The sequence below is a fragment of the Dasypus novemcinctus genome, chromosome 21, assembly GCF_030445035.2.
Source record: "Dasypus novemcinctus isolate mDasNov1 chromosome 21, mDasNov1.1.hap2, whole genome shotgun sequence".
NCBI lineage: Eukaryota > Metazoa > Chordata > Mammalia > Cingulata > Dasypodidae > Dasypus > Dasypus novemcinctus.
The window spans coordinates 59,539,058-59,563,027 of record NC_080693.1 but is presented as its reverse complement, the minus strand read 5'-3'; the positions used below and the strand labels follow the sequence as shown (position 1 = coordinate 59,563,027).

General features: G+C 60.2%; 1 protein-coding gene across 1 annotated transcript in view; it reads right to left on the bottom strand.

Moving 5' to 3' along the window:
- RARA (retinoic acid receptor alpha) overlaps positions 1-23,970 on the bottom strand; it is a 42,241-nt gene that overhangs the window by 17,690 nt on the left and 581 nt on the right. The window contains 1 exon segment of the mRNA XM_058284225.2: positions 4,086-4,626. Within this exon segment, the coding sequence (XP_058140208.1) occupies positions 4,086-4,263 (178 nt within the window). The 5' untranslated portion in view covers positions 4,264-4,626.

Here is a 23,970-nt window from a genome sequence, read left to right as displayed (position 1 = left end):
GTCTATCTGCAGCCCAGACTCACCCAGAGACCCTCAGGCCATCCCAGCCATTCCCTAGTCTACAGACACACAGAGCGAAGATGTGAGCAAAAGTCTTGAACCACCTTTTTGGGGCTCCCATCCCCAAGCGCCTCTGTTGACTGCTTCCAACTTCCTTGTCCCCAGCCCCAAATGGAAACAAAATAAGAATAAGAGCTGTTGCTTTTACACCCTGTTCCTTCAGTGTGAGTGTGGGGCTGGGGGAAGGGTGCCCGCGGAGCTCTGCAAACTCCTGTGGGCTGCAACAGGCAGATTCGGGGGTGGGGACGGGCATCCACAGATTGTATCAGCCGCTTCCAGGACAGGATGGGGAGCTGGCCCCTCGCCTCTTATCTCCCTTTCCCTCCAGCCTTCAAGATCCAAAACTGAGGTGAGGGGGCAGGGCTTGGGTTCTCCCCTGCGCCCCCTACTGGGGGAGGCAGGGGCTGCACTGCAGAGGCAGGGCCTGGGCCATAGGGTAGGAGGATGGGGCTCAACAACGGCACTGACACCCCCCCAAAGCTCTCCACGCACAGAAGCATCCCCCCACCGCAGCTGCCTGTCAGGATGGTGGAAAACACCCCAAATCCCACAGACCCAATTCCATCACCATGTACCCTCTGCCAGTCCCTGTTTCCTCATATGTAAATGAGGATAAAGTCCCTCTCCCAGGATTGTAAGGCTCAGGATTGTAAAACAAAGTTCGGGACACACAGTAGGTGCTCCACCTATGTTAGCAACCCTTCTCCCTAATTCCCTCCTAGAAAGCGCCTGGATCCCTTTTCACGCCCTTAACAGCTGGCGCTGCTGCATCTACCACATGCACGGAACTAAGCAGCATTGCGCGGAAGAGCTGAGTATCAGAAAGAACCCGAGGGAGGTTCTGGTAATCTCCCTGTTTCACAGAGGAGGAAACATGCTTAGAGAGGTTATCAGCACATCATCAGTGTCAAAGCCACCCAGGGCTGGCTGGCGCCAATGCCAGAGCCTATAACCACTAGGCCACACTGCCCACAGTCAGTCCTAATGCTTTGCCCATGGAATTCCCAGGGTGAGCAGCAAACAAAGCAGGTTAGTTTTCCCTTCCAGCCTAGAAGAGAAATAGCCAATAGAGACCCTCTCCTCCCAAACACACCTACAAGCTGCAACAACCTGCAGACCTTTTTCCCCTTACACGCTCAATGCCCTAAAAATGGCCCCAGCACAAGCCCTTCCTGGGCTCCCAACTGGATTTTCCTGAAACACATTCAACTCTCCGAGCCTCTCAATACAAATAAGCCATTAAACCCCCCCGTCCCCAAACACACCCAACCTTGACCCCTCCCTTAAAATACACTCAACCCTGACCCCCCTTCCCAAAACACATGCAACCCTGACCCTCCTACAATGCACATAGAACCCCAAACCTCCACAGTAAATACCGGGCCTTAGAGACCAAGTCAGCTCCAGGGCTGGGCTGGGTGCAGTGGGGAGGGGAGGGTGGGTGCTGAGGGAAATCTTGTGCCACCTCTAGGTCTCCTTCCCTGACTCCCTGGGAGATAGTGGCAGGACAAACACCCAGCCCTGGAAGGTTTCTGTTGTCCCACAGCCATGGGGGCCCTGGCGCCTCAGGCGCGGCCTCCTCCGCACCTGAGGGGTAGAATGGGAGGAGGGGAACACCCCACACCTTTGTTTGGTGGGCAGGGGATAAGGAGCCTTATCAGCGGGGCTTCCTATAAAAGGGGTGACAGAGGACCAGAGCTCTGCTCTCTGCAGGAACGGGGGCCCGGGCAGAGTTCACCTCTTCTGGCAGCCGCCTGACCCCAGGGCCGGCAGCAAGGCAGGGAAGAGCAGAGGATGGCGTTCTCCATCTCCAACACAAGCAGATTTTCTACCTGCCGTGCTTCACCGCCCAGAGCTGAGGACCTCTGGTCACCAGCCCACCCCCCAACCTTGCTGAAGAAGGGCTGTGTTGGGCTGGCACAGGCCCATGGACACACCTCTGGTCCCAGAGAAGGGGAAGGTCAAGGAGGAGCTCAGAAGCTGGGAATTGGGGTAGAAAGAAAAATTGTTTACTAGGAAGGGGGGAGGAACTGGGAACCCTCACAGAGGGAGGGGTCAGGAAGGGGGACATTGCCCAACCTGGGTGGGGAGAGTCAGAGAAATGTGGGTACCCCACCCCTGCCCTCACCCTGGGAGGAGAAGGCTACCAGGGTGGGAAGTGAGGGGACCCGGAAGCCCTCCCCACCTACCTCTAAGAAAGAGGAAGACGCTTGCAACATTTCATGGGAGGGCAAAGCATTTGCTGGGTCTGGCACAGGACCAGGCAGGGGCAGGGGCCAAGCCCCAGCCACCTCCTACAGCCCAGCCTGCAACCCAGGCCCCCGAGTGGGCAGAGCGCCTGGGAACTCTGTCCATGTCACCTGGGAAGAAGGCAAGCTGCCCCAATTTCTCGCTCCCCCCAGTTCCCACCTTGGCAGGAAGTAGATGCTCTTCCAGCTGGTTACCCGAGCCTGGAATATGAATCCCCGCCCCTTCAGATGCAGCACATAATCCACGCAGATACTAGAAACCAGACACACCCGCCCAGTCCCCAGCCACTCTGAGCCCCAGGGACTGCCCTTGCCCTACCACCAGGCACAGACCAGAAGACCAGACCAAAACCAGGCATCTGAGAATGCTGTCCACCTGACAAGCCTATGTGAGGTAGAAAGAAGACAGGAAGGACACGGAAGATGAAGGTTCAAGGGAGAAGTGCAGGGGAAACTGAGGCAGCATCTCTGTGTTGTCCCCCCTCTCCCGCCCCCAGCCATGAAAGGGTGGGGATGTAACGGAGCAGAGGCATAGAGCCCTGCTCCTAGCAGGCTGGTGGAGCCCGGGAGGGAGGTGGCCGCGGCAGAGCCCGAGGAGGCGATCCAGGAAGCAGCGGTGGCAGTGGGCAGACGGCCAGTGCGGGCAGTGAGGCACCCAGCCAGGGCCTGCCCCAGGGACAAAGAGACTCCCTGGCTCCAGGGAGAGCGCGCTGCCCCCACACTGGGAAGGGGGCACTGACCCAGCCCAGCAGGGTACACAGGGCAGTGGTGCCAGGCAGCTTGCCAGCGGCCTTGGGAGGGGAGGTAGGTGCCCGAGGCAGGGCATTCAGTCCCTGCCAGCCAGGAGAGGTGGGACACGCTTCCCAGGTCAGCAGCTGACCGCCCAGCTGGCTGTCCATGGCCAGTTCTGCTGCTTCCACCCCCCTCCCGCCCAGGCCAGGACCCGGCTCCCTCCTCCCCCCAGCCCTGGCTGGGCGCCCAGCTGGGCCCTGGGGGCCAGAGTTACAGTAAGCGGCCTGGCAGGCCCCAGGCCTGGACTCTGCCAGCTGGCCATAGCCACCGCCGCCTCCCACTACCTGGCTCGGCCAGCCCGGGACGGGTACAGAGACCCCCGGCCAACCAACAAGCGACCCCCCGTGGCAGAAGGTGGAGGGAGGGAGAAAATCCAGGCCCTTCCAAGACCATGCCCGTGTCCACGCACAGAATCCACGCTGAGCGCCCTCCTGGGGCACTCACCAGCTCCACCGGGCTCACCTCAGTGGGCCCCTCTCCCTCGCTCTCCCCACAAAGGGAAGCACACATTAGCATGGCCCATGGGTAGAGCTGGCAGGCAGAGAGGAGGGGGCCCAGCCAGCCACCCTCCATCTATTCCTTCAAGCCCTTTCCCTCGGAGGCCGGGGAGGGGGTGGGGGTAGGTGGGGCATCCTCTTGGTGAAGTTCTGCCAGATTTGGAAAGGTTCGTTTCTCTGCCCTGGTCCTCTGTGTCCAGTCCCTAGAGCTATTGATAAGGCCCCGGATGGCGGAGCACAGAACACAGCAAGCCTGGGGCAGCAGGGTGCCATCTCTCCGTCTGCTGCCCCCAACCTCAGACAACCACAGGGCAGCCTGCAACCGTGGGCTTTCATCCTCCAGCCACCCAAACAACGGCCCCTGTCTGGGGAAGACCCCACTGCTCACCATGCGCTCAGCACAACAGATGCGTTCGGAGCCCGAGCCCTAGGCCCTGCCCGCCCTCCACGGCCCCCTCCCGGTCAATCCTCCTGCCCCCCAGCTTACTGGCTGGCGATGGCGTGCTATAGCCGCTAACTGGAAGCTGGTGCTGGAGAGTGGTCAGCGCGCCGGGCGGGGAGAGTCCACCCAACACAGGTGGGAAGAAGAAGGCGTAGGGAGGCACCGGGTATCCATTGAGGTGCCCGCCCCCAGGTGTCGGGCAGGAGCTGCTGTTGCTGGCCATGCCAAGCGGCCGCAGAAGGACAAGCAGACAGTCCAGCAGGGAGCACTGGCGGGCTTCAGGCTGCCCCTCCCCGGGGCATGGGGCCCAGGCCCAGAGGGGGCTTGGGTGGTCAGCCCACCCCCCCTTTCTGTCCTAGAGCTGCTGTCCAAGGCCAGCAGGCTAATCTCGGCCACCTGGAGCCCCCACCCGAGCTGGGGGGCCGGGTGGGTTGAGGGGTGTCCCAAGAGTCGGTCCTTTGCTCAAGCAGTTCTGTGGGCCGGCACTTTCCTGGGAAGGTCCAGAGCTGGCCTTCAGGGCGCTGAAAGGGATGCCACTCCTAGACGGGCCCCGGTGAGGCGGCTCGGGGGGACATGTCCTGTGGCGCTGCAGAAAGAGGAAAGACAGGTGAGTGGGCACTGAGGAGAAGGCACACGGGCATTCCCCGTGGAGCTCCCCAACCTGGGCGGCCGGAGATTTTCCCGTGGCACCCGGCTGAGCAGACAGCTGGCACCATGCCTGGCTGGCAGAGACGGCCTGGGAGCAGGGCCCAGACACAGAGCCCAGAGCTGCGGAGGGCCTCTCACCGCAACCCTGAGGGGAAGGGGCCCACGGTACCACCCCCAAAGGACCCCTGCAGCAGAGGCAGGCAGCTGGCCCTCCTTCCCCCAGAGAGGGTTACCTGAGGTCAGGGTGTGCTTGGGGGGAGGGGGGTGGGAGGAAAAGCCGCTTCCCTAAAGCATTGGCACTTCTCAGAAAGATGACTCCTCAGCCAGGGCCCCTCTCATACCACTTCCCCCCCAAATCCAAGGCCCAGCACCCCAGATGATCTTGTCCCACAGACCCTGGGAGGAAGCCCGTTTACAAACACACAAATGCGGAAACAGGAACCGAGGACTCCTGGGCATCACCCCCAGGGCCCGCAGCATGCACGGGCCAGGGGCAGGGTATCAGGAGGGCGGGGGGCTGCTCAGGATGGAAGCCCCTGCCCCAGCCAAGGCAGGGACAGGAGAGAGTCCCAGAGTTCACGCACAGGCTTCTGTCTGCAGAAGCAACATCCCTGGAATGGGGTGGGTAGTGGGCAGGAGGTGAAGAGCCAGATGCCCTCTGCCCCACTTAGGGTGCTCACAGGGCCACACCCTGTTTGAACAGCTGGGGCCAGAGGATTCGCACAGATAACACCAGCGGGGGAGAGAGAGAGACATGAACCCAGAGTCCACGCCACAGTGAGACAGCCAGGCAGCAACAAGAGTAAAGAGAGACAGATCCATGAGCCAATGCTAATCCACTCTGGGCAAAGGAGATTATAAATACACACATACATACACACCTATATAAGTATACTCTACATTTATAAGAATGACAAAAGAGATGAGACAGACAAAAAGCGGCCCATCAGAATCACAGTGAGATACCACTTCACACCCACTGCGATGGCTATAATCAAAAAGATAATAGCCAAGTGCTGGCGAGGATGTGCAGAATTCAGAGCCCTCATACATTGCGGGTGGGAACGTAAAATGGCTCAGCCCTTTGGAAAACAGTTTAGCAGTTCCTCAAAATGTTAAGGACCCAGCAATTCCACTGCTAGCTATACACCTAAGAGATAGGAAAACACATGTCCACACAAAAACTTACACATGCGTGTTCAGAGCAGCACTATTCACGATAGCCAGAGAGTGGAACCAGCCAACGTGTCCATCAACTGATGACTGGATCAACAAAATGTGGTCCAACCAGTGGAATATTATTCAGCCATAAAAAGGAAGAACTGATAACCTGCTACGACACAGATGAAAACATTATGCTAGCTACAACTATAAATGCCCAAAATAGGCAAATCTACAAAGACATAGAATAGATTATTAGTGGTTGTTTTGGGCTTGGGGGGTGGGGGAAGAGGAGAAGGACTGCTAATGGGTATGCAGGTTCTCTCTGGGGTGATGAAAATGCTCTAAAATTGATTGTGGTGATGGTTGTACAACTCTGAACATACTAAAACCATTGCATTGTACATTTTAAATGGTGAGCTTTACGGTAGGTAAATTAAATCTCAATAAAGCTATCTTGAAAAAGAGACCCAAAATAAGGACTGCCTCCATTTCCAACCCCTCTCCACCCCCAAGCTCAGGCCACACCAGGTTCCAGGCTCCAGGCTCAGACCTGGAGTCCCGGGGACACACATATGGCCAGCACTTGGCCGAGGACCAGGCCGGGGATAGGGGAGGCCCTGCCAAGGCCACTGAGGAAGAGACCAGGACTTCTGAGCCCAGCTGGGCCAGCCGCCTGTGCTGGGCCAGGAAGGAGAGGGAGGGGGCAGGTACCTGCTAGGGAGGGGGCGGCTCCCCCAGGAGTGGATCCTGGACCTTGTTCAGGACTGGAACTTTTACTGTTACTAAATGTGACAACCGCAGGGCCTTTCTCCTCGCTCCCCAGTGAGGTGCCCCCCCTTCCCCAGGCCCCTGCTGCTTCCCTCCCAGGCTTAGAGGGCTGACGTCAAAGCAACAGGGGCCCCACCCACCGACCAGCTGCCGCCCTGCCCCCCCACCCCTATGGGCCCCACACAACGGGAACTTGAGCTGGGGGGGCAGGCAAGGGAAGGAGGGGTTGGTCGAGCCTCATCAGTGTCTACAGTCACACACACCCCACACACTTGCAGAAACTCATGCATGCAGGTCTAGAGAGAGTGTCTGAGTGGGCAAGAGCACACTTGCACGCGGCAGCTTGTGTGTGTGCCGGCACGCTCACGAGGAGAGGGCCCTTGGAGATACCATCTCTCCACACCTGGGCTCCGCCACACAATGAACACAGCTCAGGGCTGGCATGCTCGGGTCGCAGGACTTGGCTCCCAGCAAACACAACCATAGCCCTAGTTTCCCAAATGCACATTCCCTGGCCCTCACACAGCAAGGCTGGCTCTGGTAGCTGCCTCTTTTGCAGGGGACACCCCAAGGTTCTCCCTGTAGGCCCAGCCCATGCCCAGTGCCCACGCCCAACACATGCAGGGGTCCACAAACAGAGATGCACCCCCCCACCCCCACTCCCAAACTATGCAGGTGTTTTTGCACCAAGTAACCTGGCCTGCAGGGAGGCCTTCTGTGCCCAGGCTGAGCCAGAAAGCCATGTACTCCAGACCCAGGCTGGAGTGGGGGTGGGAGGGTCAATCAGTCCAGCCTGGACGCAGTGAAGACCACCCTTAACCCCAGGCCCAGGGGGGAGATAACTACAGCCACCTTAGAATTAATGCTCCGTTCTGCCCTCCAAGTGTTTGAAATTGGACCAGACTTCAAACTCCCCACAGAGACACACCCGGAGGGAACCTGGAGGCCTCCCCACCCTCCGTCAGAGCTCAGGCTGCAAACCTTGGTGCACAGTTACTACACAGTTAGCTCCCTGGGGAGGGCCTGAGCCACGGGAGGGGGTAAAGGTCACAGAAATGGGCCAAGGGCCAGGCTGCCCAGGGAACAGGGACAGGCAGAGGCTGAGCAGGGGAGGGGCTGAAGGAGCACAGGCCCTGCCTTCCAAGGCCCCTCTAGAGCCGCCTGCCCTGGGGAGATGCCTGGGCCCCATGCCCCTGCACCCAAGGGGGAGAAGGCTCAATTCGAGAATCGAAACCAACCCCAAAGGAGGGAAAACAAACTACCTACATCCAACCTCCACCCGCCCTATGCCAACCACTGCCACTGCCCATGGTCAGTGCTCCTCAGGGGAGAGAAAACCCCAGGTGCCACCTCCAGATATACTGAGCTCAGCCTCAGCAGAAAAGGACAGGGGGGATGGATAGAGGACCTGCCACCAGCCAGTTGCCCCTGCTCTCTGTGGTCTCCCTCACCCCTGAAAGGTGCCACAATCCCTTCCCCAGAGGCAGGCGCCCAGCTGCCCATTCATTATGCCCTGCAGAGTTACACACCTAAAGAAAAAGGAGAGCTGGTTGATCCTGAAGAGCACAGAATGAACCCGAGGTTTAAAGGATCAAATCTCAGCTCTGCTACTCTGGGTGACCTTAGGCAAGTCACTTAACCTCACAAAGCCTCTGTCTACTATCTGTGAACTGCCTGCCTCGAAAACAGGCAATTTGCAAGATCAAGTCCTGGAAAGCACCTGGCATAGAGCCCAGCACACAGTAGGTGCCTCCTGGCCCATGTCTCACCCCCACCGCCGAGCTCAAAGCTCAAAGCGGCCTGCCTCTCCTTCCCTCCCCAGCTGGCTGCATCTGTTGGCAGGGCTGGGAAGGAGAATTGCCCTGTCTTCCAGGGGCTGTTTCCTCCCAGACTGAGGAGAGGGATGTGGGGAACGGGATACTTGGGGTGTGGGTGGAGGTCTGACCACAACCTTTTCCCAAAGTCTCTTCTTTCAGTTCACAAACCAAAAAAGGGAATCCTCTGGATTCGGAGAGGGGAGGAGGGAAAGAGAAAGAGACCATTTCCTCCCCTGTCCTCAGGGAGAGGAGCCCGAGAACCCCAATCCCAGCAGGTCCAGGCTAGTCTTCACTCTCTCCTCTCTGCTCCCCGGCCGCCCCCACCCCCCCACTCGCGCACCAACAATGGCTCCCAAGGAAAAGAGGCCAGGCTGACCGGGAGGGGCCCAGAGAAGGCACAAGAACTGGGGAGCTTGAAACAAGGGGAGACAGAGGGCTTCCTAAGCCTTCTAGACAGTCAATGAATCATATGCAAATGACACCCAGAGCGCAAACTCAACTGGGGGTGGGGGGAACTCCAGGCCTGACAGAGAGAGAAAGGCCCGCGGGCTCCCGGACCCCTACCCTACCAGGAGCCGCAGGGCGGGGCGGGACCGCACATTTCAAACGAGAACAGTGGGCTGGAACTATTTTTACACTTTCCAGGAAAACACTCACTCACACACACAGAGCCACAACCTCCCTCCCGCCCCGCTCCTCAGTTGGAGGGGAGGGGTCAGGACAGCGGCGGCGGCTCCCCTTTCCCTTTCTCCGGGCGCCCCACTGGCCAAGCTCTCCTTGGCCTAGGTGGAAGGCACCCCTTCCCCGCCCCCAGCCCCCTGGAGCCCCAGGCCTGCCTCGCTGAAAACCTGCCCCACGTAGGTGTGGACCCCGCCCGCGCTGGTCCTCAGAGGGGCTGAGGGGGCCCCGCTGCCAACCTCCTCTGGGGGCTGCCGCTGCCTCAAGATGCAGACCTAGCCCCGACTTGCACGTGCCCCCGCCCCCCCCCAGCCCCAGGTTCTGCCCCCGCGGCAGAGCTGCCTGACCGCCGAGCAATCTCAGCCATGACTGAAGACCAGGTGGAAGGGATGACTGGACGCCCCAAGCCTAGGGCAGGCCAGGTTTTGGGAGGAGGAAATGGGGGTCTCTGCCGGACGGTGCCGTGCCCCTAACTCCTCCACCCCCAGCAACCGCACCCCAGCACCCCCGGGAGATACGGTCAGGGCCTCCAAAAGCCCAGGGAGGCTGAGGAGCCCACCCAGCACCATAGGTGGAGTCTCCCACCCGGCCTCCCTTCAGAGCGGAGAGTAGGTGAAAGGTCAGGGGGCAGCCCAGGCTTCCAGGAGAGGGACCAACCCACAGGGAAGGAAGAAAACAGGAAGAGGAAGAGATGATCTGGGTGAGGCCGCAGCCAGACCACAGGAGTATGCGGACCACACAAAGGCAGCTCTGTCCTGGGCGGGGGACAAAAGGACACAGACAAAAGGGACCCCCCCCAGCCTGGAAACCACCGTCCTCCTGCCCAGCCTGGCACGGGGCTTTCCCCACCCTCACTTGGCACTGCCCCCTCACCAGTGCCTCTACCCCCCCCACCCCCGATGGATGCAGGAACCACACACTCACACAACGGGGGAACAGAGCAGACAGAGATGGGAGGGGAGGGGGGCTACAGCAGCCCCAACCCCACCTTCAGCTCAGCCCCAAACCTGAGTTAGCCAGATCCTGAATCTGAGGGCAGACAGACAGAGTCAGCAGGACTCCATGCTACCAGCCCCCCTCCCAGCATCTCTCCCTGGGGACCCAGGCTGCAGGGAAGCTGGGAACGCCCCCCATCCCCAACTCCTGCCTCAGGATATCCTTTTGGCTCTGACCCCAGATCAGGCATGACTCAGACTGTGCCCCGCCCCATACCCCCCCACCCCACAACCCCCCAGGAACTTCCTACTTCCACACCCACCTCCTCAGTTAGGGCTAAAACTAGGAAATCTCTAACCCCTCTTCCAAAGCCAGGTGAACAGAGAAGCCCACAAGGGGGTAGGGAGAATGGGTGACAGAGTCCCACGGCCTTCCCCCTAAAGAGCAGGGCCCGCGAGACCAGGAAGAGGCTGGTGCAGGCTGTGTGTGGAGCGACAGAGGACCGTGGGGCAGATGGGCAGAGCACCCACCTCCCCCGCCTTCCAGAAAAACACGCAGGCCGCAGCCCCACCCGGAGCCCCTCCCCTCTCCAGCCTGGACCCCAGGAAGCCATAGACACTCCCTGGGCAAGGGAGTTCCCATCCGAATGCCGAGTGGGAGAAGGCTCCGAAATTGTACAAGCGGACGGGAGAGCAGAGGTGCCCACCGACCAGAGTCCTTCTGAGGCCGAGGGACCCCAGGGTGGAGGGGATGGGGCCTGCAAAACCACACACAGCCCCCGCCAAGCACAGCGAGACGCAGTCACAGTCTCCCCAACACACAGTCTGAGTAGGCGGCCGTGACTCCTTCCCACAGACAGAAGTCTGGGGGCCCTGGGGGATCTGGGGCATCAGAGACCACACACACTCAGCCTGAAACACACCCCTAATCAGGCTCCCCAACCCCCCCAACCGTGGGCTTTGGGGGAAGGGGCAACTCCCTCCCCAAAAGAACACGGGGTAGTGCCCACAGCGGCATCTCCATGGCAACCAACAACAAACAGTCCGGGAACCACAGTGGGACAGGAAGTGACAGCCACGTGACAGGAAGACATTTTTTTCAGTGTGTGTCTGTGGAGGGTAATGTTAGCAGCCCCCAGAGAATCAGCTGTCCCCCAAGTTTCCCCCGCTTGGAGCTGGAGGGAAGGGGGGGCGGGAGGGCAGCACCCCCCCCCCCCCCCCCCCGCAGTGTGCATGGGGGCAGGGCTGGCAGGGTCCACTCTCCCCGCCTGCCGCTCACGGTTCCCCCTTGGCCCCCCTCCCCTCACTTCCTGCCGTGACTGGAGATCAGAGAACTCCCCACCGCAGCTTCCCCTTCTCAAGTCTCGATTCCTGGGCTGAAGGTTTCGCCATGGGTCGAGGGACAGAGGGAGAAAGGGCCGGGGACTTGCAGTAGGACCCAGGAGACAGAGGCTCCAGGGGGAGGGGCCGGGAGAGAGCCACTCAAAAGTAGGTGTGTACACACAGACACTCCAAGAGTGGGTCACAGTGACACACGGCCGGGTGCAGTGACACACAGGCAGGCCGCCTGGCCTCAGGCAATTCCAGGCGGGTGAAGAGCAGAGGGCCAGAGGACACGGAAGATCCAGCCCCTGCGCAACCCACTCCCTATCCCTGACCCAGCCGGGAGTCCCCGGGTTCATCTCAGGTGTCTCATCAGCGGGGTCCCAACTGTGCCTAGCGCCCTCCACCTGCCTTTCCCTGCCTTTTGGGCTAAGGAATCCCCCTCCCTGCTCCAAGGTGCCCGCCCAGGCGAGGGCACCTTGGCCGGAGGTGGGAGAATGGAACCTCCGTCTACCCCCCTCCCCTTCTCTGCAGATGTCCCAGACTATATTTAGCCCAAACCGGGCGGCCAGCCAGACCCAGACTCCCCACTGGCCTGGAGCTGAGCTCCCAGTTTTTATGCAATTAAAACATTAACAGAGAACCACCCCCATCCACACCCCTACACACACCCCCAGCCCTGCCAGGGAAGCAGAGCTCTGAAAACTTGAACGAGGGCAGCCCAGTTCTACAGCCAGGGATGAGGAGCGTGGGTGGTCATCGGGCAATAGCAATAAACTCATCCCTTTGCTCATCTCCCAGGTCCTGCCCCCCCAGAGGCAGGATAGGGGCATCGTCCATGAGATCAGGTTGACACTTTGGGGGCGGGAGTGGGCGGGAGCAGCTTTCCTTGTTCTGGCCGGAAGGGAAAGGCATACCCAGTGGTGGGGGGTGGGACTGCCTGGCTGCAGAAATTCCACCTGTCATTTTGCAGCCCCCCTCCCTGGCCAGCTCCAGTTACAGGGCTGGGGGTTGGCAACAGGTGCAGGCCAGGCTGGCAGCAGCCTAATCCCCCCACCCCCTCCCCAGGCTGACAGTGGTGCCTGGAGGTCCGGCAGGGGCCCTGCAGGGCAGGCTCCTGGGTAGAAGATGGAGGCATCACTGGCCAACGGGTAGGGGCAACCCATGATCCTTCTGCAAGACCTGGCAGTGTGTGTTGGGGCGTCTGGGGAAGCCAGGGAAACCTTAGTTCCACATCACCTATTTTCTTTCCTCACGATGCCAGGCAAGCGGGCTAGAATGTGGGAGGTCTGTCTCCCTGCCTCTTCTTCCTCCTCCTCTCCAAATTCCAGGAACAGGCAAGGGAGGCTCCAGTTGCGGGAGAGAGGGAGAGCAACAGCAGGCAGTCCCAGCTGGGGGGGAAAGGGGGGCCGGCGGGTGGACTGGAGCTGGAGGCAAGATCCAGACGCAGCAAGAGACACCCACGCCTGAGCCAGACTGGGGACAGACACACCGACGCTGACACATTCTCACACTCTGGGCCAGGTCCCTGCACACTGCCCACCCTACGGAGACACCCAGACATCCTCAGCCAATCCTGCCAATTCCCAGAACACTCCCTGGACACACACAGAGATTCAGGCCCCTCCTCCCTACCCCCACCCCCTCCCACAAACCGTGTGGGCTCCAGACAGCGGCAGGAGGGTGGAGAGGGGAGCAGAGAGAGGAAAGACAGCAGGCGTCAGCGAGGATGTGCAGCCAAGGCCTGGGAGCTGAGGGTATCAGTTGCCACACTCCTTTCCCAAAACCCAGTAAGTCAAGACACCCTGGTCACCCTGCCAGGGGCCCTGCCAGCTTCCCACACTTCCCAAACCACCAGCACCAGAGAGGGGTGGGGTGCTGGGCAAGTGGAGATTACCCCACTGATTTGTCACAGGGATGGGATTACCTTCCCCAGACGCCTGTCACCCCAGAACCCAGGCAGTGTTCCCAAATAGACCCCACAGAGGCGCAAACACACCCACCCCTCCAGCCTAGCCGAGGCCCTGCCCTGCCCGTGCTCTCATAGTCAGGGAGCAGGACAATGTGGCTTGTACTTTGGAGCAGGCCCCACCCTCACCTCACACAGTTCTGGGGACCAGCCCACCTAAGACCCAAGAGTCTGAGCAAGGAGTGGCCTGGGGGAAAGGTCCCTGAGGGCGCAGCCAGCTTCCCAAACCAACTGAGTTAGGGGCGGGGAGCCCACTCCTTGGAGTCTGGGTCAGTGTCCCCCAAAACAGACCTGAAGGACCACTCAGACAATGCCCTCTCTTCCACTCGAGACAGGGTGGCAGGAACCGCGTCATGGCACGTGTGGGTGACTGTGCCCAGCGGGGGAGGCCCGGCTGATCAGGATGGGGCTGTGCACAGCTAGCTTCCTGCCAGGCTGCTGCACAGTTGGGAGTAGGTGGGGACTAGAGAGGTGTCCCAGGGGCATGTAGGGTCAGACTGAAGAGACCGAGATTTAGGGGCTACAGAGTGAGGTAGGCAGGATTAAGTTGTTCCAAGCCCAGAACTGCCACTGCATCTGCACTGCCCTTGCCAGTCTGGTGGCCGAACGCCTGCAATTACCACCTCCTGCACACTCATGCCCACTTGCACCCTACAGTGCCTCCAAATCCACGATCCTCGGATCCCAAGCGCCTCCTCGAGTCTGACCCGCATGACCTCTCTGTCTCAGGACACAACACGGCCCAGACTCTTACAGGCAGCACGGAAGTCCTGGCCCCTCCCAGTACACCAACGTCTCTCACAGTCATAAACTGCTTGACTCCACAGCCACCCCCTTCTCCCTCCAGGAGGAAAGAGAACCCCGTGTTGTCCAGCTCCAAGTCCTCTTTCTCTTGTTCCACCCGCAGATTCATCCCCCACCCCACCCCCCAAGGGGAAGCCCCGGGCTGGAGTGGAGGGTGGCTTGGAGCCCTGGGCTTCCCCCGTCCTGCCTTCCCACCCCACACAAAGCCCTGGGAAGAGTTTGGGGCCTGAACCCCAACTTCCTTACAAGATCTGAGGGTCCTGGCTGAACCACTTCTCCCCCAGATCGACCTCGCCCTATGACAACTGCAGCCAGGGAAGGGGATAAGACAGCCCTGATCTCCTGACCAGGAGCCTGCAAGGGAGAGTGGTCAGAAGCAGAAGTGAGGGCTGGGGTAAGCAGCCAGAGGAGGGTGGCGTGTTCTCAGAAACAATTTCCTCTGAGAACATCCACACATCCACACAGACACAGACACACACACAGACAGCAGAGAGAAGGCACTGATTACAGAAGATAGAGTGAGGGAGACTGAGGGAACGCGGCCATACCAGCACCCTATTCAAGACGGGAGAAAGGTCTCCAAGACTTTTTTTTTTTTCTGACCTGATTTCTCCTGAGTTGGTCCCTACCCCAGCCCACCCCCAGCCTAGCACACTGAGGGTCTATCCCCTTTCCTGGGGGCAGCCTGACAATAGGACAGTGCCCAGAGAGGAGGGGAGGGGACAGAGCCAGGCTGATTTCCCAGCACGCCCCCACACACATCTACACATCTGGCTAGCAGCTTCCCCGCCTCGTGGGTGGCACCAGGACCCAGACAACCTCAGCAGAGCAAGGAGGGACAGTCTATTCCATCCTCCCCTCACCCCAAAACGCTTCCACAAGCCCTCGGTAGCACCAGACCCAGAGACACCTCCCACCCCGAATGCTCTGGCTCCCGCCCCCAACTCCGAAGGCTCCCCTCACTCCACGGGAGACACCAGCTGAGCGGCCAGCCCGCAGCCGTGCCCCCTCTGGGGGGGGTGGGCCCCCTGGCTGGTTCTCCCCAAACCACAGGGCGGCTCAGATAACAGGAGGGGAAGAGGGAGGGGGCTAGTCCGTTGGGCATACGATCTCTCCCCAAACAGGTTTGAAAGTCTTTTTGTTTTGCTTGTTTTTGAAGAGAAAAGAGAAAGAGCGCGAGCAGGAGTTCCCGACCGCGGTTCTGCCCCAGCTCGGGTGCAGGGGGACACGCGCGGCAGGCGGTCCCAGACACCTCACGGCCGCGCGAAGACCCGAAGACCCGGGCGCAGACAGACACACAGACCGGGTTCCCCCACCCTGGTCACGCCGGCGGCGGGTTAGGGAGTCCGGGAAACTCCGGGTTCCCGTCGGAGCCCCCCCCCCGGCCCCCCAGCCCCACCCGCAGCTCCTATCAAGAGCAGACCAGAGGATCCCGACGCCGTAGGCAGCCGGGGGCTCCCCAAAATCCCCAGGGGAGACGTTACCTCGCGGCAAGGGAGCGCAATCCTTCAGGGGCGCCCGCGGGCGCGGCGCCTGCCCTGGCCTCGCGCCTCGGTGCTGCAGGACGTCAGGGGGTGTGGGGTCCCGGGAGAGGAGCCGTCGGGGCGGGGGGGGGGGGGGGGCCGCGGCTCAGGGGCGCGGGGCGACAGCAGCGGCCATGGCGAGTCACGTGCGGAGGCTGAAACTTTACCCGGAGCCCCAGACTGGGGGGGGCGGAGGGTGCCGAGAAGCGGGGAGGCCCTCTCCTTCAGGCCCGCCCCTGCCCGCCCACCGGCCAATCACCTTTAGGGGGCGGGCCCGCAGGACCACGCCCCCTCCCTCAATAGACCCGGGGAGGGAGGGGCGTTCTTAAAGATGCCGCGCTGCCCAAACGGCTGAGCCGTGGGAATCTGAGAGAGTCCCTCCCTCAGCCCCAGAAATGGGGACTCAGTGAGGAGGAGAGGTTCTGCGGAAAGAGCAGAAAAGGAACTCGGTGGCGACAAGGACCACAGGGTGCGGTATCCTACACCCTGTCTCCCCACCACACACTCCCACACCCACATGGGCACGGATCACACACCCGCCCCACTCCTAAACCCGGAAAAAGAGGGGGCGATGTAAGCTGGAACTGAATACTATGACTCCGGCACTCGCGGTCAAGCCCCAGCCTTCCAGAATTATAATTGTCCTCCAGGGACCAGTTGGAACTGAGAGTGTGTGGCCTTGAGCAAGTCACTTTCCTTCTCTGGATCTTAATTTCCTCATCTGCAAAAAAAAAAAAAAAAGGAGTGCAGGAGTAGACCTCCCGCACTTACACATCCTGGCCCAGTCCAACCCAAAAAAGGCTGCGGCTCCTAGATGTTCCCGTCGGGGGCGCCCAAGAGCACCCCTCCTTGCTCGAGGACTCAGACTCCAGCTTCTCTCTCCTGACCAAGGCTGGAGGATCGGGAAAGCTAAGATTCATGGTCCAGCTGGGCAGGGTCTGAATCCCTCTTCAGAGACCCCAGCCCCAACACAGCCCCCCTCCCAGTCTGCTGCTCCCCACCTCTAGAAGTCCACTGGAGGGGGGGGATGGAATCACTGTGCCCAGCCCCGCCCCCCCATTCCCAGGCAGAGAAGTTGCCCACTGGAAGGGGAAGTGCCACATTCTCAGGCGTCCATCCCAGTGAGGAGACTCGGCCTGGCCCGCTGGCAGAGCTCTCAGACCCCACCGATGCGACGGTCCCCATTTTACTGAGAAGGAGACACAGGCCGGGAGTGGGCACAGGGTCTTGTCCAAGTCGTACTGGGTGCAGAGCCGGGTCTGGAACTGAGGTATGATTGTCTCTCTCCCGCTTTATAAAGTCCCCCAGCCTTGGAAAGGTAGGACAAGCCGAGGAGACACCCACCCCCGACAGAGGGCGGGGTGGGGGTGGGGGCTCAGAGAGATGCTCTGCCCCGAGGTCCTGCTTAGGGGAACGGTGCCCGGGACAACGCCGGGCCCGGGCTGTCTCCCGCTCCCGTCTGGATTTCCGTCTGCCGGTGCGAGCGCCCGCCCGGGCCCTCCCGCCCGGTCCCATCCCATCCCGTCCAGATCCATTCGCAAACATGCGCTCAGCGGGCAGGAATGCGCCAATGGCTCCCAGATGTGGACGCCGCCGCTTAACCCCTTCCCCCCTGCCCCAGTCCCCTCAACGGCCTCCCAGTCTGAGCCCAATCAGCAGCAGGGGGCGCCGCCAAGCGAGGGATGAGCCTAGGAGGAGGCTCAGCCCCCCAGCCCGGCCCCCCAGCCCCAGCCCCCACCTGCGGCCTAGATCTTATCCCCGTCTTCCGGCAGAGATGAGAGGGGAAGAATCATGGACACAAAATGACAAGTGAGCATCCACACAGCACCAAGGCCTCCCGTGTGCCTCCCACTGCAGTCAGCACAGGTCTTCATGTACACCTGCCAAGCACGCAGGGCCAGGTACACCCATGCACATGGGATTCAGGCTGCCTTGTACAAATGCACACCCAGGGCGTGAATGTATGCACATCCATGAGCATATGGAACAGGCACTTGCAAGACAGACATTTGTGCACATACAAGGGCGTGAGCAGAGGAAAATTCATGCACACACAAAGCCACTCCCCACAGGGGTCAGTCAGTCATGCACACAAGCCTGGCACCTGTACCCAAGCACATAGCCTGCACACCTTTGGGGCACTCCCTCCCAGGGGCACCCAGTGCTGACTGTCCAAGGTCTAGCTCTACCCAGGCCTGACTCCAAGAGGCAGGAGAGGTCCCAGGTGGGGAGTAAGGAAGCGGGGATGAGCAGGAGTCTTCATCCTGCAGCAGCAGCTGAAAACCAGCTGTGCTGGGGCCTGAAACAGGGATCGCTCAAAACAGGGTTTCCTCCCCTCTCCTGTCAGGGAAGAGGACCTAGAAGGCAGCAGGACACCTTGAAGAGGGAGAAAAGCCACAGGCGGGAGGCCCCTCCCTCTTTAGGAAGATACTCCTCCTTGCACACAGGAGATGGGCTAGGGGAGGAGTCTGAGCCGCTGGTTTCTCAAAACAAACCAGAGAAAACCGGAGCCCTGCTAGGTACTACTAGGTACTGGGGCTAGTGGCAGCCCCCAGTAGTCAAATGAGATACGGGGAGCCAGTGAAGCTCAGTGGTTGGGTGCAGGCTTCCCATATACAAAGTCCTGGGTTCAATTCCCAGCCCTAGTACCTTGGTAAAATAAAGTTAAAACAAAAAACGAGATACAAAGGAGCTTTGAGACACCCTAGGAGGTCCCACACTTCTAGCAAAACAAGGCTTCCCTCTCCCAGCCAGCCAGAACCTCTTAAAGAATAGCATTGCTGGTCATCTAACCAGAGAATGGGATTCTCCGACACCACCTGGATTCAGGTGAGGTGAGGCAGATCTGCCGGAACCAGCCCCCACAGGTTCTCTTTTCCTCCCCAGCCTCCCAGTGTTCCTCCCCAGACAAGCCCTTCCCATAATCACCTTCACCGCCCCCACCCCCTTTGATGCTCACAGTCCTGAAAGATAATCTGGATAGAGCTCTTGTTTCCATTGTACAGATGAGGAAACTGAGGTTCAAAAATTCACAATGCTTGCCAATGGCAGAGCTGGCACTCGAACCCACAGTCCGCGGCTCTGCCCTTTCCCATTCACTCCATATGGAGCGCATTTCCATTCCACTCTGCCCCCCTGCCCCTGCCCTCTTCCTTCACTTCTCCACGGGGGCCCCTGGGGAAAATACTATCCTTGCTTGACTCTGCAGATTTATGGGTGGAACCAGGACACACCAGAGAGGATCAGAGAAGCCAGTGGCGGCTACACACATAAGCCCCCGCACACACCCCAAGCATGGTGCCCACCTCCCAGCCGGCATAGCCGGGTGACTCAGCTGCTTCCAGGAAGATGCCAGGGCAGTGACTCACCTACCAAGAAGAGCTGAGAGAAGAGCAGAGCCTGGCACCCTGCCAGCCCCAGGACCAAAGCGACTTAGTCACCTCACTGGTACTATGATGCCGGCAGGCATGGCCCAGTGATGGGGACAGGGGCAAGCTGTCCTCCATGGCTTCATGTGCCGCCTGGTGAAGAACAGGCCTTGGAATTCTGAGCTGAACGTGGCTGTGCCCACTGCTGCCCCCTCACCACTGCCCAGCCCACCACGCCAGGCCCTGCTCCAGCGCAGGCAAGTTTTGTGAGACCCTGGGGCTGCCCGCCCCGCCGCAGCCTGCCCCTGTCCATCACTCACCACCCACTCTCCCGCCAGCCCCAACTTCTCCTGCCACCCAAGTTGTACCCAGGCTGTCTGTGAGTCTCCTTTAGCATGTCCTGGCAGCACCCCTTGCCCCCACAGCCCCTCTCACCACCACCCACCCCACATACACACATGCACTCACTCACACTTCTGCCAGCCCAGCTTCTGCCAGCAGCTGCTGAGGTTGCTGAGCAGGAGGGGAATCTGGGGGGTGGGTTGCAGGGATTGAGTTACTAGGGGCTGAAGGGCTGGGCTGTCACCCAATCCCTTCCCCAGCTAGTCCTCCTTGTGGGACACAGTCCCTCCCCCACCTGCCTCCCTCCCCACCTCTGCTGGCAGCCTGTTGCCCTTTAAGCCCCACCACCCTCTCTCCACCAAGCTAGAAAATAAATGTTCCAGAGTATATGTCATGCTAAGGCCAGGCCAGTATTGAGAGATGGAGAGAGACGAGACGGAGACAGAGAGAAAGAGTCATTCCCGTTGCTCAGGGCTCTGGCTACAACCACTAAGTGTGTGCATCAGTGTGATGTTGCCCCGGAAGGGGACTCAGTAACTCCCCAAGTCCCAGGGGAGTTGGCAGGGCCCAAGGGAAGTCCACAGCTGAACAGCCTCAATCCATTTACACTATTGATTTCTCACACACTGCAGCAGACCTGAAGGGAGAGCGTGATAAATCAGCCCCCCAGAGAGAGAAACTGAGTGGAGCGAGGGGGAGGGCTCTGCTCGGCACTGTGTGGCCTGCTGAGGACCCGCTTGGGGGGGGGGGTAGGAATAGGAGTGCCGAGTGGCGGCGGGGGTCCATTGGATTAAGGCCTGTCTGGAACACTGTTCTTCCAGTTGGTTCTGAAACTGATTCAAAGACAGAAGGTGGGGGACAGGTGCGCCACGTCTGGCTGCCACAGGCAGGGTCCTCTCGCTGCAGGAGGCGCTACGCAGGTCCGTGTCTGTGGAAGGACGCCCCTGCAGGTGGGCAACGTGGTGCCCTGGGGACGACGCTGAGGCACAAGACAGGTACAGACTGAATCCTGAGGGCACCACAGTTGTCCCTGAAACTTTTTCCCCATGCCTCCCCCCATCTGCCCTCAAACACCAGCTCCTGCCTCCAGGCCTCAGGGAGGGCGCCCTTCTCCCCACTCCTCAGCCCTGCTCCCTTCTTTTGTTGGAGGGATTAGCAAACCACCACCAAGACCCACAGGTCCTGGGTGTGGCAGGAGGGGGCTTGCAAAGGGCTCTGAGGGAGTCTGGACACTTGGGCCGTAGTCCATAGTGTGTCCCGAACTCATCCTGGGACTGTGGGCCAAGTCCCTGGCCCCTCTCTGGGTCCCTAAAACAAAGGAGTTGGACCCAATGCCCGTCTCGAAGGTGCTGCTAAGCCCCACAGCTGCCAGCCTGAGAGTCTGTTGAACCAGCCCCTGCCCTGCGAGTCACACGAGTGGCCACAGGCCACCCAAACAAACCCCAACCTCCTCCCAGCCGCTCTCCACATGGTGGAGGCTTTTAAACAAACCAAGCTGGGGTTTACTGGGGACCCTGCACAAACAAGCAGAGGTGGGAACAGACCCACATGCAGGGCCTGAGGGCTTCCTTGCCGCAGGAGGGGAGAGAGGCACGGTCAGGTGTGGTGAGGGTGAGAAGGACAGAGCAGGGGGCCTGGGTTCCAGTCTCCATGCAGCCGCCAACAGGTTGTGTCTCCTAAGGCCCTGCTCTAGGCCTCAACTCCCCCCTCTGTAAGGGGGGGCTGCCTCGGGGGCCTCTGAAGCCCCTTCCAGTTCTGAGTCCAGTGGGACAGAGAGCCCTCTAACCAGGCCCGCCCCTGCCAGCCGCCTCCCTGCCGCATCTGCGGCGCCGCTGGCCTGCCTGCCTCGCTCACCTTGGCCAGCCCCCTCTGCCTGCCCCGTGCTTTTCGGCACGTCCCTCCTGCCAGGGGACAGACCAACTAAAAATAGTCCCTGCAGCCTTTCTCGCCCACAGCTGCCCAAAGAGCAGGAAATGAGGGGGGCAGGGAGGCCCATGTCCTGCCGTCCCTCACAAACCCCTAGCTCAGAACCATGTCCAGCACTCCAGCCTGGGCCTTGGGCCAACTTGGCCATCTCGGGGGCACTCCACACCCCTTCCCTCGGGGGAGGCCCGCCTAAAGTGCCTGCAGTCCAGAGCTGCCCCTACCCCGCGGGAGGAAGAGTGAGGAGGCGAGCAGTCTGGAGGGAAACCTTCCCAATTTCTGACAAATCAGTGCCAACCACACTGTGGGCACCGAGAGGGCAGGGCCTGGCTCCACTTAGTTGGTCTTTTGAGGGCAAAGAGAATTGGCGTGGGGAAGTTAGTACCATTCTCCTTCATGCTGGCCCAGCCGGGGGGGGGGGGGGAAGACCAAATAGTGCCCCAGCTTCAGTTATGCTAATCTCCTGCTCCCCCAAATGTGTGGGTGCATAGGGGTTTCGATGGCCACCCCCAGATGCCATGGGAAGAAAGCTCAAAAGGAGAGAGGATCTTGGCTACCCACGTGTAAAGGTGGAAGCCCCCAGGCTTAGGCAGAGGGAAGAGGAAGGAGCCAGGCTGCCATGGTGGTGCCAGGGGCTACTGTGCCCTCAGCCCTCTTCCGCTGGGACTCCTGACACCTCCCAGCCCTGGGAGAAGGGCCTCCCCACACAGGAGGAAGGAAACCAGCTTAGCGACTCTCTGGAGGCCTGCAGGGGAGCCCCGTACCACGAGGCAGGCGGGAAACCCAGGAGCCCTGGCGCCCAGCCCAGAGAGTGAGTGAGAGAAATACCTCGGAGGGGAGGCAGCAGCCCAGAGCCAGGCAGACACTTGGCGCCCCCAGCAGCTCCCAGATGTGACCCATAAGGAGGTGCTGGCCAAAGGGGCTGGCTGGGGAAAGTGAACACATTTCTGAACAAGACAGAAGAAAGCAGGGCTGTGGGGACGGGGCAGGGCGAGGCCAGCCTAGCCCTCACCTCCCTGCCTCTCCCCACCGGTCAGAGTCCAGATACAGACAGAAAGGCCGTCGGTTACCAAAGGCGTCCTCCGTGTGTTTCCCCTAATTTCCAGACGCCAGACGTTCATTCCCGAGCTTTCCAGGGGCCAAGCCGAGGCACCGGCAGGCCCAAGGTGGCGGGCGGGAGGCCCGGGCAGTGCCAGCAGCAGCCCTCATGCCATCCTTCCGCTGGCCTCCCTCCCGCCTGGCCTGCTCTCAGCCACCACACATATCTCAGCTGTCGAATCTGATTAGGGCTCCGGCCCAGTGAGGCCACAGGGCCGAGGAAAGACAGGGCCAAGGACGCCGAGCAGAGCAGGGACGGGAGAAGGCAGGTGACGACTGGGCTTAGGGGAGAAGGTGTGGAGCCCCAGAGGAAGAGAAGTCTGCTGGAGAAGTCTTTCCTTCCTGACCACAGGCTCCCTCGTGACAGCCACAACCTGCATTAGGGGAATTCTGCAGCCCCTGGGGCAATAACCCTGCCTGGTTCCTCCATCCCTCAGATGGGCAAGGATGGAGGGAGGAAACTGAAGGTGGAGTGCTTGACCTAGATCTAGGAAGAGGAGCCCACCCTAGAAGTCCTGGCCCTGACTGACATTTGCACTGGGGCTTTGTGATTTACATGATCTTGGGGGGTCTTTTTTATTTTATTTTATTTTATTTCTATTTGTGGGGTCTTGATGGCAGGGTTTCAGGCAGGCAGGCAGGGCTTGCTATTGAGAGCTACTTTTACAGATGAAGACACAAGCTTGGGGTGGGGGGCTGTATAAATGCACATTGGTAACCACCTGGGAGTGAGTCTCCAATTAAGGCCTTTGCTTCCAGTCTATTGCTCACACTCAGAATCTCTACTTTCCCACTCAGATCAAGAGCCAAACTAAGTCTGAAGCCAGTGCTCTATGGACCCTTTCCTCCAAGCCCTATTCTAGGGACTCAAGGGCAGCCAAGGAGGAAGACAGTGCACACCCCACACCTAGACAGAGTTCCCCGGGAGGACATGCCACCCACCCCCATCTGCACTGAGAACTAGAGGGGCTGCCCCAAAGGGTTCCAGTCTCTTCTATCACCCTCTCCCTAGAGGCACTATACACCCTACAGACTCATATGCTGTTACTCAGACAAGTCATACACCCCTCCTGCAAACACGGAACCCGAACAAGATGCTCTAGATCTTCAGAGAGCAGGGCCTGTCAGCCCACCATGGGAGGGGGAAATAAGCCGCTGCCAACAGCAGGTGCCATTCCAGCCTCTCCCAGAGGCTGCAGGAGGGCAGGAGCCACAGGGCCTCCCAGCTCTGGGGTAACACCAAGAGCCAGAGTCTCTGAAGCCAAGGCGCCCAGGGAGCTGGCATGACTGGGAGGCCTCCCCATCTGGCCCACACCCTCTTCCCCAGCCATCTGGGCTGAGCCTGTCCTGGCCAGGCCACACTCAGGGATCCCTCCCCTTAACACAGCCACCACCATCCAGAGCTTATAAATCCTATAAGCACATGGTCTACCCCCACATTCACACCCACCCCAGGTCAGCAGGGGTGGGGTGGGGGATCCCTGCAATAGGCCTTGAGGTGTTGGCAGCGATGGGGGCTCTAAGCTGAAAGAACTTTCCCTGAAGGGAAAGGCCACCAAAACCCGCACAA